Here is a 17,080-nt window from a genome sequence, read left to right on the forward strand (position 1 = left end):
AATAAAACAAACTTTTCAATGTAGTTTTTATGACGTGCACCATGCTCCCCATAAGAAGACCAGTAGCATTCATGTGTGTAGCTTGTTGTTTATGTTGGCCAATCGAAGCGGCTCAATGTGTAGCAAGTAGAGTTAGAGTTCACTAATGCACGATGGAATTAAAAGTTTGCAAAATGAGGAGAAGTAGGCTACAATGGGCAACCAACAGGTAGGCTGTTGTGTTAACTGAATGGAGTTGGGGGAAAAGCGCAGCATATGGCCTCGTTTAGCCTAACTAGCCTCTCTAGGCTACTCCAGTCAAGACAGGCACTGTTATATGGGATGATAAATAACATTGTGGCTACTACAAGTTAGCTAGTCTTGGCTGTAGCCGAGTTTCCTTGGCGTCTCTCTTTCTCCATCCATCTGCTCCCTCCAATGACTGTAAGGCTCGCTCCCATCTCACACACACCGCCCCCTCTGCAGCTGCAGCAATAGAGTGCCAGCCTCTCTCCCACGCCCACCAGTGCTTAGGTTAAAAACTTACGTTTAAGAAACACATGTATGGCTGAATGGTTCTCACAAGGACCACACTAGTCCCTACTCCAGCACAAAATCCATAACACACATCAACAGCTACTCCCTGTAGCTACCACTCAGAGGGAGAGAGGTAAAGAGGGAAAGAGGGAAAGGGAGAGAGGGAAAGAAGAGTTGAATTATGAGCAAAAAAACTAAGTGGGAGTGTAGAGGCTATTGGGAAGGAGTTGGAAAGAAGGGAGAAAAGTTGTGACGGAGAAAGGTTGAGAATCAATAAAAGACAAAAGAGGAAGATAACAGAGTTCCAGTAAGGTAATATGTCTCTACAGCCACAGTCCAGTTAGGTTTGACCCATCTCATTCATTAATCAGAGAAGAGCAAGAGACAGAATCCTAGAGAGGAATTAGGGCTAGAACCTGTGGCAAAAGAGTTCATCCATCTTGCCTGGGGACATAGCTGTACCACTATGGAGGAGAAAACTACTCACCTGAATAAGCCCAGTAGGAGTCTCCTCCTGCCGCCCTCCTCTCCCTCACCCTGTCCCCCATGCTCCCATGATGCTCTTTTTCTACTGGCCCCGACTGGCCACCCTGTAGAGCTGAGGGAAATAGAGAGACAGAGGTTAGAGGTCAGAAAGAATATATAAGAAAAACCTAATATTGAGTTGCACCACTTTTGCCCTCAGAACAGCTTCAATTTGTTGGGGCATTGACCCTACAAGGTGTCGAAAGCGTTCCACAGGGATGCTGGCCCATGTTGACTCCAATGCTTCCTACAGTTGTGTAAAGTAGGCTTGATATCCTTTGGGTGGTTGACCATTCTTGATACACATGGGAAACTGTTGTGAGAAAAACCCAGCAGTATTGCAGTTCTTGACACACTCAAACCAGTGCGCCTGGCCCCTACTATTTGCATTGTCTGCCCCCCCAACCCCTCTTTTACGCTGCTGCTACTCTCTGTTTATCTTATATGCATAGTCACTTTAACTATACATTCATGTACATACTACCTAAATTGGACCGACCAACCAGTGCTCCCGCACATTGGCTAACCGGGCTATCTGCATTGTGTCCCACCACCCGCCAACCACTCTTTTACGCTACTGCTACTCTCTGTTCATCATATATGCATAGTCACTTTAACGATACCTACATGTACATACTACCTCAATAAGACTGACTAACAGGTGTCTATATATAGCCTTGCTACTCTTTTTTCAAATGTCTTTTTACTGTTGTGTTATTTCTTTACTTACCTACACACATACTTTTTTTTTCTCGCACCATTGGTTAGAGCCTGTAAGTAAGCATTGTATTCGGCGCACGTGACAAATAAACTTTGATTTGATTTGATACTACTATACCCTGTTCAAAGGCACTTAAATATGTTGTCTTGCCCATTCACCCTCTGAATGGCACACATACACAATCCATGTCTCAATTGCCTCAAGGCTTAAAAAAATATTCTTTAACCGGTCTACTCCCCTTCATCTACACTGATCGAAGTGGATTTAACAATAAGGGACCATAGATTTCACCTGGATTCACCTGGTCAGTCTGTCATAGAAAGAGCAGGTGTCCTTAATCCATAAAAGTCTAAGCCCTGTTTAAACTGGGGGAGTACTACTAAGCTATATTGAATTGTTTTAAGAAGGTTGTACCAAGGATCATTTTGCTATTTGATTTAGAATTTTAAGACCCATTGAATTATCCCAAAAAATCTGAAACAATTATTTGATGAAAAATATCTAAAGGAAGTTTGTTTTGAAGTGTCTTTCCTCTATCTGAGAGATACAGTATATGGCTGACACCTGCTCGTCAAACATGTTATTCCAAAATCATGGGCATTAATATGGAGTTGGTCCCCCCTTTGCTGCTATAACAGCCTCCTCTTTTTATGGAAGGCGTTCCACTAGATGTTGGAACATTGCTGCGGGACTTGCTTCCATTCTGCCTCAAGAGCATTAGTGAGGTCGGGCACTGATGTTGGGCGATTAGGCCTGGCTCCCAGTCGGCGTTCCAATTCATCGCAAAGATGTTTGATGGGGTTGAGGTCAGGGCTCTTTGCGGGTCAGTGAAGTTCTTACATAGCAATCTCGACAAACAATTTCTGTTCGGACCTCGCTTTGTGCACAGAGGCATTGTCATGCTGAAACAGGAAAGGGCCATCCCAAAACTGTTGCCACAAAGTTGGAAGCACAGAATCATCTAGAATGTCATTGTATACTGTAGCGTTAAGATTTCCCTTCACTGGAACTAAGGGGCCTAGCCCGAACCATGAAAAACAGTCCCAGACCATTATTTCTCCTCCAACAAACTTTACAGTTGGAAATGGTACTATGCATTCGGGCAGGTAGCGTTCTCATGGCATCCGCCAAACACAGTCTCGTCTGTCAGACTGCCAGATGGTGAAGTGTGATTCATCACTCCATAGAATGCACTTCCACTGCTCCAGAGTCCAATGGCGGCGAGCTTTACACAACTCCAGCCAACACTTGACATTGCACATGGTGATCTTAGGCTTGTGTGCGGCTGCTCGGCCATGGAAACCCCTTTCATGAAGCTTCCGACAAACAGTTGTTTTGCTGATGTTGCTTCCAGAGGCAGTTTGGAACTCGGTGGTGAGTGTTGCAACCGAGGACAGACGATTTTTAAGCGCCATGCGCTTCAGCACTCTGCGGTCCCATTCTGTGAGCTTGTGTGGCCCACCACTTCGCGGGGTAGCCGTCGTTGCTCCAAGATGTTTACACTTATATTTCCACAATAACAGTTTCCACTTATGTTTCCACAATAACAGCACTTACAGTTGATCGGGGCAGCTCTAGCAGGGCAGAAATTTGACGAACTGACTTGGTGGAAAGGTAGCATCCTATGACGTTGCCATGTTGAAAGTCACTGAGCTCTTCAGTACGTTCCATTCTACTGACAACGTTTGTCTATTGGGATTGCATGGCTGTGTACTCGATTTTATACACCTGTCGGGTGTGGCTGAAATAGCCGAACCCACAAATTTGAAAGGGTGTACACATACTGTTGGCCATGTAGTGTATAAGAAAGATCAGGAAAAACTGTTATTTTTAAAACATTTTAATTTTGCCTTACTGGTATTACCCCTACAAAGACACTGAATAAAAAATTCACTATATGGAACAACAGATAGTTCCCCCCAAAAAATCTAAATGAAGTTTATTCTGAAACATCAGGAAACATTTGTTGTTGTTCTTTTACATGTTTTGAACCGCTTATTTTTGTCACTAAACAGTCTCCATTTACTGTATACTTCCATAAAAAAATGTAACTTGTAACAGGGGACCTTCAGAGGCCTGCGGGTGTCTTGCATATAAACAGAGGGGTCATATTATTGTGTAGCCCAAACTGTTCAGACGCCACAGACATAAGTTGGCAGATCGGCTGAACCGACTTCAGACGAGTCCCAAGACGCTTCTGGGGGATGTAGAGCAAAGCGGAGAACACCATCATGTTTGTGGGAGTCTCATCTTTCCATAGAGGCGTCATAATAGTTTGGACGCTACAGATGATTTTGTGAGAAGAGCGATTTTCATGGTCATGGTGATTCTCATGGTCTGAAAAACACTGCTCTAACTCTGTCACCTTTCACTGCAAATGCAGAAGTGTTACATACTGATATCTCTAGCTTCATCTCACAGATTTCTATGGGGATTTTTGTGTTATGCTAAATAGATTTCCGCGGAGGCGCGGACATCGACCTTAGGGGGTTACTGTTTTATATAGTCAGTGTATGTTAGAAATGTCTAAACTTGGGCCTCCCGAGTGGCGCAGCGGTCTAAGGCTACAGACCCAGGTTCATTCCCGAGCTGTGCCACAACTGGCAGTGGCCGGGAGTCCCATAGGACGCTGCCCAATTGGCCCAGTGTCATCGAGGTTAAGGGAGGGTTTGGCCGGTGGGGCTGTACTTGGCTCATCGCACTCTAGCGACTCCTTGTGGGGGGCCTGCGGGCTGACCCCGGTTGCCAGTTGAACAGTGCAATTGGCTCACGGGTTAAGTAGCGCGGTTAGTCGGGTTATGTTTCGGAGGACACTTGGCTCCACTTTCACCTCTCCCGAGTCCGTTGAGGAGTTGCAGCGATGAGACAAGATCTAAAAAATTGCGGATAAAAAAGGGAGCACAATACTTTTTTATATTTCTTTTTACAAATAATAAATTAAAAACATTTCTATGCTTGAATTTTGGTGGGCTTAATAGGTACACTTACCCTATTGTTTAATATGTTCTGTATTTACATTGAATGGAAATGTCACGGCCGTTGAAAGAAGAGGACCAAGGCGCAGCATGGTAATTTTATTTTTATTTGGAAAGACGCCGAACAAAACAATAAACACTACAAAACAATCCATGAAGCTAAAGGCTAAGTGCCATAAACAAAGTCAACTTCCCACAAAGACAGGTGGAAGAAAGGGCTACCTAAATATGGTTCTCAATCAGAGACAACGATAGACAGCTTATCCTAATTGAGAACCCTCCCGGCCAAAACATAGAAATACAAATAATAGAACATAGAATACCCACCCCAACTCACACCCTGACCAAACCAAAATAGAGACATAAAAAGGATCTCTAAGGTCAGGGCGTGACAGAAAAATGTTCTGGGATCTACAGTATATAAAAAAATGACATATGTATAATTCTAACTGCAATACAAAGTTATAAAATACAAAAAAAGTGTTCCTGGTCTTTGTATGTTAAACTCTAGGGAATGGGATAGATGTTGCCGTCTCAGCCTCAGGCAGGTCAATTAAGCCAAACTGCTGAGTAGGAGCCAGAACAATCTGGGCAATCATCCAAAATGATGAAGAGAGCAAAGAAAGAAAGGAACCATTCTGTCAGCCTTTATAACACCACAACTATGAAGACTGGAGCTATAGGTGGGTGTGGTTGGGATAACTCCTGAGAGGTCAAAGGTTTTTAGGGGGTTTGTGGTGTAACAGAACATGGATAGGATACTGTACTTCTTATATATCATGCACTGACACAAAGGTGAACCAAACAATGTACACTCTTCACTTCCTCAGTACTTCCTCTGTAACTCCTCTTTCATAAAATAACCCTACTTTGCCATCCATTTTGTAGTGATGGAGGGAGAGTGAGATGGAGAGAGAGTTCAATCAGGGCAGAACAGAACATGCTGTGGGGGTTAAACAGCCAGAGACCTGGAGAAATAGAATAGGCTCTGGTGGTATACAGCCAGAGACCCGGAGAACCAGATGATAGTTTGATTGGCCCACAGGCCAGCAAGAACAGGAGAAGACTGCCTGGCCCCACGAGACCAGCCCACACAGTAACCACAGCCCAGGTGTCATCATTGCTACACACAACGTAATGCTTTTTATTACTCATTGCCTCCTGTGTGGATAATTTAACCTACAGTATGTCTGTCTTCCCTCTGTGTGGATAATCTAACCTACAGTATGTCTGTCTTCCCTCTGTGTGGATCATTTAACCTACAGTATGTGTCTGTCTTCCCTCTGTGTGGATCATTTAACCTACAGTATGTCTGTCTTCCCTCTGTGTGGATCATTTATCCTACAGTATGTCTGTCTTCCCTCTGTGTGGATCATTTAACCTACAGTATGTCTGTCTTCCCTCTGTGTGGATCATTTAACCTACAGTATGTCTGTCTTCCCTCTGTGTGGATAATTTAACCTACAGTATATCTGTCTTCCCTCTGTGTGGATAATTTAACCTACAGTATGTCGGTCTTCCCTCTGTGTGGATCATTTAACCTACAGTATATCTGTCTTCCCTTTGTGTGGATCATTTAACCTACAGTACGTCTGTCTTCCCTCTGTGTGGATCATTTAACCTACAGTACATCTGTCTTCCCTCTGTGTGGATCATTTAACCTACAGTACATCTGTCTTCCCTCTGTGTGGACCTTAATCAGAAGTAATGATCACCACCATCAGGGTTGATCCAAGGGGGAGGTGGAACAACAACAATAATAGTTTATCTGAAAACCCTCAGAGCCCTTTGATACTCGAGGCTGCTCTCACACACACTCACCATCCATCAACTGCATTCAGACGGTGCCTGGATTTCCTGAACAAACTGTATTCTGGAAATTGATGAGGAGGCTGTACTGTGCACAGAAATATAAACTGCAATTTGGTAATAACCAAATAGAAAAAGCGAGTCCATGATTTTCCTTTCTGATAAGGTTGTTTAGGTGGTTTTAGATTACTGCCCATTCACTACGCCCAGTTACAGGCTGAGAAGCTACACTATTTATAAAAAAGTATGTGGACACCTTCAAATTAGTGGATTCGGTCATTTCAGAAACACCCGTTGCTGACAGGTGTATATAAAATCAAGCACAAAGCCATGCAATCTCCATAGACAAACATTGGCTGTAGATTGGCCTTACTCAAAAGCTCAGTGACTTTCAATGTGGCACCGTCACAGGATGTCAACTTTCCAACAAGTCAATTGGTCAAATATCTGCCCTGCTAGAGCTACCTCAGTCAACTGTAAATGCTGTTATTGTAAAGTGGAAACATCTAGGAGCAACAATGGCTCGCCGTGAATTGGTAGGCCACACAAGCTCACAGAACGGGTCTGCCAAGTGCTGAAGCACGTGAAAATTGTCTATCCTCAGTTGCAAAACTCTCTACTGAGTTCCAAACTGCCTCTGGAAGCAACGTCAGCACAAGAGCTGTTTGTCGGGGGCTTCATGAAATGGGTTTCATGGCCGAGTAGCCGCACACAAGCCTAAGATCACCATGCGCAATACCAAGTGTCAGCTGGAGTGGTGTAAAGCTCGCTGCCATTGGACTCTGGAGGTGTGGAAACGTGTTCTCTGGAGTGATGAATCACGCTTAACCATCTGGTAGTCCAACGGACGAATCTGGGTTTAGCAGAGGCTAGGAGAACGCTACCTGCCCGAATGCACAGTGCCAACTGTTTTTCAGTTGGCACTTTTTCACGGTTCGGACAAGGCCCCTTACTTCCAGTGAAGGGAAATCTTAATGCTACAGCATGCAATGACATTCTAGACAATTCTGTGCTTCCAACATTGTGGCAAAAGTTTGGGGAAGGCCCTTTCCTGTTTCGGCATGACAATGCCCCCGTGCAAAAAGCGAGGTCCATACAGAAATGGTTTGTCGAGATCTATGTGGAAGAACTTGACTGGACTGCACAGAACCCTGACCTCAACCCCATCCCCACCTTTGGAATGAATTGGAACGCCAACTGAGAGCCAGGCTTAATCGCCAAACATAAATGCCCGACCTCACTAATGCTCGAGGCTGAATGGAAGCAAGTCCTGGCAGCAATGTTCCAACATATTGTGGAAGAGTGGAGGCTGTTACAGCAGCAAAGGGGGGACCAGCTCCATTAATGCCCATGATTTTGGAATTAGATGTTCAATGAGCAGGTGCCAACATACTTTTGATCAGGTACTGTATGTTAGCTGCTGTCTGCAGGAGGGAGAATGAGAGAGACACTGTAGCCCAACACATCTCCTAGAGTGCACAAGTAACAGAGATACTGGACTCTTCTGGCGTAGGCTATGAACTTGCACGTAGGGGGGTGGTATGCTCTCACCAGGTACCTCATTGAACCAGGTTATCCACTGAGAGGAGACAGGGAGCTGTCCATCCCTACGTTTGAAAGACTAGCCACACAGATACAGTAAAGATTTTACATTTTCTCTGAGAGCCTACCCTGGGTGTGTGTGTGTCTGCGATATACAAAGGTCTCTGACTTCTCTCTCCTTCAGCTGAACGCAATACTACAGTAGTGGTGTAGGTAAGCAATATTAGAATGCCTCCATCTTACAGCGACTCAGTCATCAAATACACTCATCCTACCCTGCAACCTTTAATGCTCTGTTCTCAGTAGCTCCTCTCTCGCCCACCTCAGCCCAATTACCAGATACCAAAGATCATCTTTTAGGCCAACACGCACTCAGAGACCCAAACAGCTTAGCTGCCTGCTGCAACTTGGTAAACATTTCCTTCTGCCAAGAACATTTAGAACTATAATAATACCACCCACCACCCCTCCTACAAATGGAAGTGTATGTACCCAGGATAGGGCTGTGGAAGTGTAGCCATGCCTATTGATTGAGAACACCCACTCCTCTCTAGTATTGTGTCATTGGGGAGTAGGGGGCGGATTGTAACTTTAGCCTTAGGAGTCAGAGGGGGATTCCTTTATTATTCTACAGCCCCCTCGAGAGTGACTCATAGCTTTAGCTTGGTTAACACACACACACACACACACACACACACACACACACACACACACACACACACACACACACACACACAGACACAGACACAGACACAGACACAGACGACACAGACACAGACGACACAGACCTCTCCTCTGCCCAGCTCAGTTCTTACTGATAGTTGCATCATTAGAAGGGGGATTAATGAAGACTCTTCTCTCTGGCTTCAGGTGGTGCACTGTTCTGTTCTGATCAAAAAGGTAACACTATCTCTTCAGCACCACAATGCTGATCTGGGAGAAAGTCTTTGATGCTATATGAATAAGACAATTAATGACTCAGGTTTTGTTAGCATCAATGAGCATATGAGGGATACAAAGCACTTGGTATGCATGTAGTAATTTTGGCTTTTGAGATGTAAGACAGACAGATGTCAGTGATCAAGACTTTTCTTTGATGTTCAGAAATAGTGACAGGTGTCAGAAAATGGCTTCTATTGAAACATATTAAAGATGATACACCATGTCTCCTGTCTGTGATGAAGGGAGGTGAAAGAGCTCGCAGCTTATATCTAAATTGATAGTGTGGCAAGATGAATAGAGATAGAAAGAGGGGAGACAGAGAGAGACACAGAGTGAGACAGAGAGAGAGTGCGCATAGCCTCGCTATTGAGAGAGGCCGCCGTAGGCAGACCAGGCTCTCAAGAGAAGACAGGCTATGTGCACACTGCCCACAAAATGAGGTGGAAACTGAGCTGCACTTTCTAACCTCCTGACAAATGTATGACCATAGAGACACATATTCCCCTCAGATTACACAGACCCACAAAGAATTAGAAAAACAAATCCAATTTTGATAAACTCCCATATCTATTGGGTGAAATACCATGGTGTGCCATCACAGCATCAGGATTTGTGACCTGTTGCCACAAGAAAAGGGCAACCAGTGAAGAACAAAGCACATTGTATATACAACCCATATTTATGTTTATTTATTTCCCCTTTTGTATTTTCACTATTTGCACATTGTGTATAGCCATAACATGACATTTGAAATGTCTCTATTCCTTTGGAATTTTTGTGAATGTAATGTTTACATCTAATTTGTTATTGTTTATTTCACTTGCTTTGGCAATGTTAACATATATTTCCAATGCCAATAAGAGAGAGAAAGAGAGAGAGAGGTAAAGAAAGAGAGAGAGAGAAAGAGAGAGAGAGGTAAAGAAAGAGAGAGAGAGAGAGAGAGAGAGGTAAAGAAAGAGAGAGAGAGAGAGAGAGAGAGGTAAAGAAAGAGAGAGAGAGAGAGAGAGAGAGAGAGAGAGAGAGAGAGAGAGAGAGAGAGAGAGAGAGAGAGAGAGAGAGAGAGAGAGAGAGAGAGAGAGAGAGAGAGAGAGAGAGAGAGAGAGAGAGAGAGAGAGAGAGAGAGAGAGAGAGAGAGAGAGAGAGAGAGAGAGAGAGAGAGAGAGAGAGAGAGAGAGAGGTAAAGAAAGAGAGTGAGGGTTTGTCTGTGTGGGAGGATGGCACGCCGGCCAAGCAGCAACAGCGTAGCTACCTGAAGGCAACAGGCAGAGAAGTGGAACAGAAAAGAAGGGTTCCTCCCAGTCAGTCAGTCAGTCTTAGATCAGAGCTGAAGAGAGACAGCACCATGTCAACAGTTTAAACTCCCTCCTCAGCCGGGATGGAGTCCCCTGTGGCCCCAGGATTAAAGCAGCCAGCTGGAGCCATAGAGCAGAGCAGACAACAACACAGGGCTCAGGGCTTAGGCCTGGGGAAGCCTGGTTAGAGCACTCATAGACCCTGAACCTTAATACACCTACCTCAAGACTACCTGACACACACAGGGCTTAGGTTTATAGGCCTGGGAAAGGATAGTAGAGCATGCCACGGCTATACATCTTTACACACCTGAAACAGCATTTAGCCATTCATTGGTTGTACCTCCATCACTCAGTCGTCATTGTTATGAACGTTTTGAAGACGTCTCACACACTAACCAGACCGGCTGCATTGCGTGAGCGAGCGTGTACAAGCTATTCACAAGTACAGGCTATTCACAAGTACAAGTTATACGATTTAAAAAAATATATAAGTTCCAGTCAAAAGTTGAGAAGCATAGTCATTGTCACGCCCTGGCCATAGAGAGGATTTTATTCTCTATTTTGGTTAGGCCAGGGTGTGACTAGGGTGGGCATTCTAGTTTCTTATTTCTATGTTGCTGTGGTTCCCAATCAGAGGCAGCTATCTATCGTTGTCTCTGATTCGGGATCATATATAAGTTGTCCTTTTTCGTTTGGGTTTTGTGGGTAGTTGTTTTCTGTTAAGTGTCTGCACCTGACAGGACTGTTTCGTTTTTCCCTCTTTGTTATTTTGTTTGAGTGTTTTGAGTAATAAATGTATCATGAACACTTACCACGCTGCGCTTTGGTCCACTCATTCCGACAAGAGCCGTGACACTCATTCAAGAGTTTTTCTCCATATTTACTATGTTCCATTTACATTACAGCCTTATTCTAACATGGATTAAATTGGTTCTTTCCTCATCAATCTACACAAAATACACCATAAAGACAAAGTTTAGAAATTTTTGCAAATGTATAAAAAATGAAATATCACATTTACATTAGTATTCAGATTAGAGGTCGGAATGTCCGATTAATTAGGGCCGATTTCAAGTTTTCATAACAATCGGTAATCTGTATTTTTGGACACCGATTTGCCGATTTAAAAGAATTAATAAAATGTTGACACCTTTATTTAACTAGGCAAGTCAGTTAAGAACACATTCTTATTTTCAATGACGGCCTAGGAACAGTGGGTTAACTGCCTTGTTCAGGGGCAGAACGACAGATGTTTACCTTGTCAGCTTCGTTTTTGCAACCTTCCGGTTACTAGTCCAATGCTCTAACCACCTGCCTTACATTGCACTCCACGAGGAGCCTGCGTTGCAGGCTGTCTAACTGTTACGCGAGGGCAGCAAGAAGCCAAGGTAAGTTGCTAGCTAGCATTAAACTTATCTTATAAAAAACAATCAATCATAACCACTAGTTAACTACTAGTTAACTGATGATATTACTAGATATTATCTAGCGTGTCCTGCGTTGCATATAATCTGACTGAGCATACAAGTATCTAAGTATCTGACTGAGCGGTGGTAGGCCGAAGCAGGCGCGTAAACATTCATTCAAACAGCACTTTCGTGCGTTTTGCCAGCAGCTCTTCGTTGTGCGTCAAGCATTGCGCTGTTTAAGACTTCAAGCCTATCAACTCCCGAAATGAGGCTGGTGTAATCGAAGTGAAATGGCTAGCTAGTTAGCGCGCGCTAATAGCGTTTCAAACGTCACTCGCTCTGAGCCTTCTAGTAGTTGTTCCCCTTGCTCTGCATGGGTAACGCTGCTTCGATGGTGGCTGTTGTCGTTGTGTTGCTGGTTCGAGCCCAGGGAGGAGCGAGGAGAGGGACGGAAGCTATACTGTTACACTTGCAATACTAAAGTGCCTATAAGAACATCCAATAGTCAAAGGTTAATGAAATACAAAATTGTATAGAGGGAAATAGTCCTATAATTCCAATAATAACTACAACCTAAAACTTCTTACCTGGGAATATTGAAGACTCATGTTAAAAGGAACCACCAGCTTTCATATGTTCTCATGTTCTGAGCAAGGAACTGAAACGTTAGCTTTCTTACATAGCACATATTGCACTTTTACTTTCTTCTCCAACACTTTGTTTTTGCATTATTTAAACCAAATTGAACATGTTTCATTATTTACTTGAGGCTAACTTGATTATATTGATGTATTATATCAAGTTAAAATAAGTGTTCATTCAGTATTGTTGTAATTGTCATTATTACAAATAAATAAATAGAAAAGAAATAGGCCGATTAATCGGTATCGGCTTTTTTGGTCCTCCAATAATTGGTATCGGTATCGGCGTTGAAAAATCATAATCGTTCGACCTCTAGTTTATATACACTAAGTTGACTGCGCCTTTAAACAGCTTGGAAAATTCACGAAAATTATGTCATGGCTTTAGAAGCTTCTGATAGGCTAAATGTCATCATTTGAGTCAATTGAATGTGTGTTGTTATATTTCAAGGCCTACCTTCAAACTCAGTGCCTCTTTGCTTGACATCATGGGAAAAACAAAAGAAATCAGCCAAGACCTCAGAAAAAATTGTACACCTCCAAGTCTGGTTCATCATTGGGAGCAATTTCCAAACGCCTGAAAGTACCACGTTCATCTGTACAAAAAATAATATGTAAGTATAAATACCATGGGACGACGCAGCAGTCATACCGCTCAGGAAGGAGATACGTTCTGTTTCCTAGAGATGAACGTACTTTGGTGTGAAAAGTGCAAATCAATCGAAAGAACAACAGCAATGGAACTTGTGAAGATGCTGTAGGAAACAGGTACAAAAGTATCTATATCCACAGTAAAACAAGCCCTATATCGACATAACCTGAAAGGCCGCTGAGCAAGGAAGAAGCCACTACTCCAAAACCGCCATAAAAAAACCAGACTATGGTTTGCAACTGCACATGGGGACAAAGCGCGTACTTTTTGGAGAAATGTCCTCTGGTCTGATGAAACAAAAATATAACTATTTGGCCATAATGACCATCGTTATGTTTGGAGGAAAAAGGGGGAGGCATGCAAGCCGAAGAACCGTGTTGTTTCCTTACAAATAATAACTTTGGTCATGTGTGCGTTCCTAAGCTACTTTTTTTCTGTATATCGTGTTGTCGTGTCTACTGTAGCATACAGTATTGTATGTATGGAGCATAATGTATTTACCGTTTTATCCGCGTTTTCAAGTACTAATGACAAATCATGCATTCTGATTATTGCATCGATTGTAATGGACAATTATGATGTGTGTAAAATATTTTTTTGAAGGTTATACTGATTATGATGAGCTAATGCTGAGCTATTTGCCAGCTATGAGTGGCGCCATGTTTGTTGACATTATACAATGCAGTCTGGATGTCACGTAAATGTATGTCAGACTAAAGATGTTATAACAAAATGAAGTGAAGGAATGGTTCACTCATCTTTCGAGTAAACTACAGAAGTGAATGAAGGGAAGTGAATGATTGTAGACAACACACCCCCTTCAACATGCATACTGCAAACAGACCAAACTTATCTTGTCACCTCTTCTTATCTTTGGTTGATGCGAAACAAACAATCATGATGTTGTGCATAAACTACCCATCAGACACAATTGATTTTTAGAAAGTGTTTTACATGGGTTTCTCAAGGTTTGGCAGGTTATGCAACTGGGTCAACATTGAGCACCTTTATCTCCTGAATGTTCTTGTCACGTTCCTGACCTGTTTCTGTTAGTTTTTGTATGTGTTAGTTGGTCAGGACGTGAGTTTGGGTGGGCAGTCTATGTTTTCTGTTTCTATGTTTGTTTAAGGGTTGCCTGGTATGGCTCTCAATTAGAGGCAGGTGTTTGGCATTTCCTCTAATTGAGAGTCATATTAAGGTAGGTGTTTTCACACTGTTTGTTGTGGGTGGTTGTCTCCTGTGTCTGTGTATGTCGTTGCGCCACACGGGACTGTTTTCGGTTTGTTTGTTTTTACTTTAATAAATCATGTCTTATCAAGAAGCTGCATTTTGGTCGAATCACTACTCCTCCTCTTCGTATGAAGAGGAGGAGGAACACCTTTACAGAACCACCCACCATAATACGACCAAGCGGCTTGGGAGAGCGCAACAAAATAACCAGGACTCGTGGACATGGGAGGACGTATTAAACGGCAAGGGTTGCTACACATGGGAGGAGATCCTGGCTGGAAGGGATCGCCTCCCATGGGAACAGCTGGAGGCACTGAGGAGAGCAGAGGCAACCGGACAAGGGAACCGGAGATATGAAGGTACGCGGCTAGCGAGGAAGCCCGAGAAGAAACCCCCAAAAATTCTTGGGGGGGGGCGGCTAAGAGGTAGTGGGCCAAGGGCAGGTAGGAGACCTGCGCCCACTTCCCAGGCTAACCGTGGAGAGCGGGAGTACGGGCAGACACCGTGTTACGCAGTAGAGCGCACGGTGTCTCCTGTACGTGTGCATAGCCCGGTGCGGATTATTCCACCTCTCCGCACTGATAGGGCTAGATTGAGCATTGAGCCAAGTGCCATGAAGCCGGCACTACATATCTGGCCACCAGTACGTCTCCTTGGGCCGGCTTACATGGCACCAGCCTTACGCATGGTGTCCCCGGTTCGCCTACATAGCCCGGTGCGGGTTATTCCACCTCCCCGCACTGGTCGGGCGACGGGGAGCATTCAGCCAGGTAAGGTTGGGCAGGCTCAGTGCTCAAGGGAGCCAATACGCCTGCACGGTCTGGTATTTCCGGCGCTACCTCCCGCCCCAGCCCAGTACCACCAGTGCCTACACCACGCACCAGGCTTCCAGTGCGTTTTCAGATTCCTGTTCCTCCTCCACGCACTCTCCCTATGGTGCATGTCTCCAGCCCAGTGCCTCCAGTTCCGGCACCACGCACTAAGTCACCTGTGTGACTCCAGAGCCCTGTACGCACTGTTCCTTCTCCCCGAACTCGCCCTGATGTGCGTGCCCTCAGCCCGGTACCTCCAGTTCCGGTACCACGCACCAGGCCTATAGTGCGCATTGAGAGTCCAGTGTGCCCTGTTGTTGTTCCCCGCACTAGCCTGAAGGTGTGTCCTTAGCCCGGTACCTCCAGTTCCGGTACCACGCACCAGGCCTACAGTGCGTCTCATCCGGCCAGAGCCATCCGTCTGCCCAGTGCCGTCTGAGCCATCCGTCTGCCCAGTGCCGTCTGAGCCATCCGTCTGCCCAGTGCCGTCTGAGCCATCCGTCTGCCCAGTGCCGTCTGAGCCATCCGTCTGCCCAGTGCCGTCTGAGCCATCCGTCTGCCCAGTGCCGTCTGAGCCATCCGTCTGCCCAGTGCCGTCTGAGCCATCCGTCTGCCCAGTGCCGTCTGAGCCATCCGTCTGCCCAGTGCCGTCTGAGCCATCCGTCTGCCCAGTGCCGTCTGAGCCATCCGTCTGCCCAGTGCCGTCTGAGCCATCCGTCTGTCCCGAGCCGTCAGAGCCGTTCGTCAGTCAGGATCTGCCAGAACCGCCAACCAGACAGGATCTGCCAGAGTCGCCAACCAGACTGGATCTGCCAAAGCCGCCAACCAGACTGGATCTGCCAGAGCCGCCAGCCAGCCATGAGCGTCCAGAGCCGTCAGCCAGTCATGAGCGTCCAGAGCCGTCAGCCAGCCATGAGCGTCCAGAGCCGTCAGCCAGCCATGAGCGTCCAGAGCCGTCAGCCAGCCATGAGCGTCCAGAGCCGTCAGCCAGCCATGAGCGTCCAGAGCCGTCAGCCAGCCATGAGCGTCCAGAGCCGTCAGCCAGCCATGAGCGCCCAGAGCCGTCAGCCAGCCATGAGCGCCCAGAGCCGTCAGCCAGCCATGAGCGTCCAGAGCCGTCAGCCAGCCATGAGCGTCCAGAGCCGTCAGCCAGCCATGAGCGTCCAGAGCCGTCAGCCAGTCATGAGCTGTCCCTCAGCCCAGAGCGGCTATTTATCCAGAACTTCCCCTCAGTCCAGAGCTGTCTCTCTGTCCGGAGCTGCCCTTCAGTCCGGAGTTGCCCCTCTATCCTGAGCTACCTCTCTATCCTGACCTACCTCTCTGTCCTTAGCTATATCTCTGTCCTGAGCTACCTTATACCGGTGCTGCCCCTTGTCCCGGTGCTGCCCCTTGTCCCGGTGCTGCCCCTTGTCCCGGTGCTGCCCCTTATCTTAAGGTTACCTTTTAAATTTAGGGGGTGTAATATGAGGGTGGTCATTCGTAGGGGGAGACGAAAGCTGGGATTGACTATGGTGGGGTGGGGACCTCGCCCAGAGCCTGAGCCACCACCGTGGTCAGATGCCCACCCAGACCCTCCCCTAAACTTTGTGCTGGTGCGCCTGGAGTTCGCACCTTAAGGGGGGGGGGGGGTATGTCACGTTCCTGACCTGTTTCTGTTAGTTTTTGTATGTGTTAGTTGGTCAGGACGTGAGTTTGGGTGGGCAGTCTATGTTTTCTGTTTCTATGTTTGTTTAAGGGTTGCCTGGTATGGCTCTCAATTAGAGGCAGGTGTTTGGCGTTTCCTCTAATTGAGAGTCATATTAAGGTAGGTGTTTTCACACTGTTTGTTGTGGGTGGTTGTCTCCTGTGTCTGTGTATGTCGTTGCGCCACACGGGACTGTTTTCGGTTTGTTTGTTTTTACTTTAATAAATCATGTCTTATCAAGAAGCTGCATTTTGGTCGAATCACTACTCCTCCTCTTCGTATGAAGAGGAGGAGGAACACCTTTACAGTTCTGGCATTCAGGTCCAA

The 17,080-nt window shown here is 45.6% G+C and overlaps 1 protein-coding gene across 2 annotated transcripts in view; it reads right to left on the reverse strand.

The window, feature by feature from the left end:
• LOC129815270 (receptor-type tyrosine-protein phosphatase gamma-like) overlaps window positions 1–17,080 on the reverse strand; it is a 233,339-nt gene that overhangs the window by 200,345 nt on the left and 15,914 nt on the right. For both annotated transcript variants that reach the window (XM_055868933.1, XM_055868932.1), the window contains exon 2: window positions 1,004–1,114. In XM_055868933.1, coding sequence (XP_055724908.1) covers window positions 1,004–1,114 — 111 coding nt within the window. The remainder of the gene's footprint in view (window positions 1–1,003; window positions 1,115–17,080) is intronic.

Source organism: Salvelinus fontinalis, chromosome 18 (assembly GCF_029448725.1).
Source record: "Salvelinus fontinalis isolate EN_2023a chromosome 18, ASM2944872v1, whole genome shotgun sequence".
NCBI lineage: Eukaryota > Metazoa > Chordata > Actinopteri > Salmoniformes > Salmonidae > Salvelinus > Salvelinus fontinalis.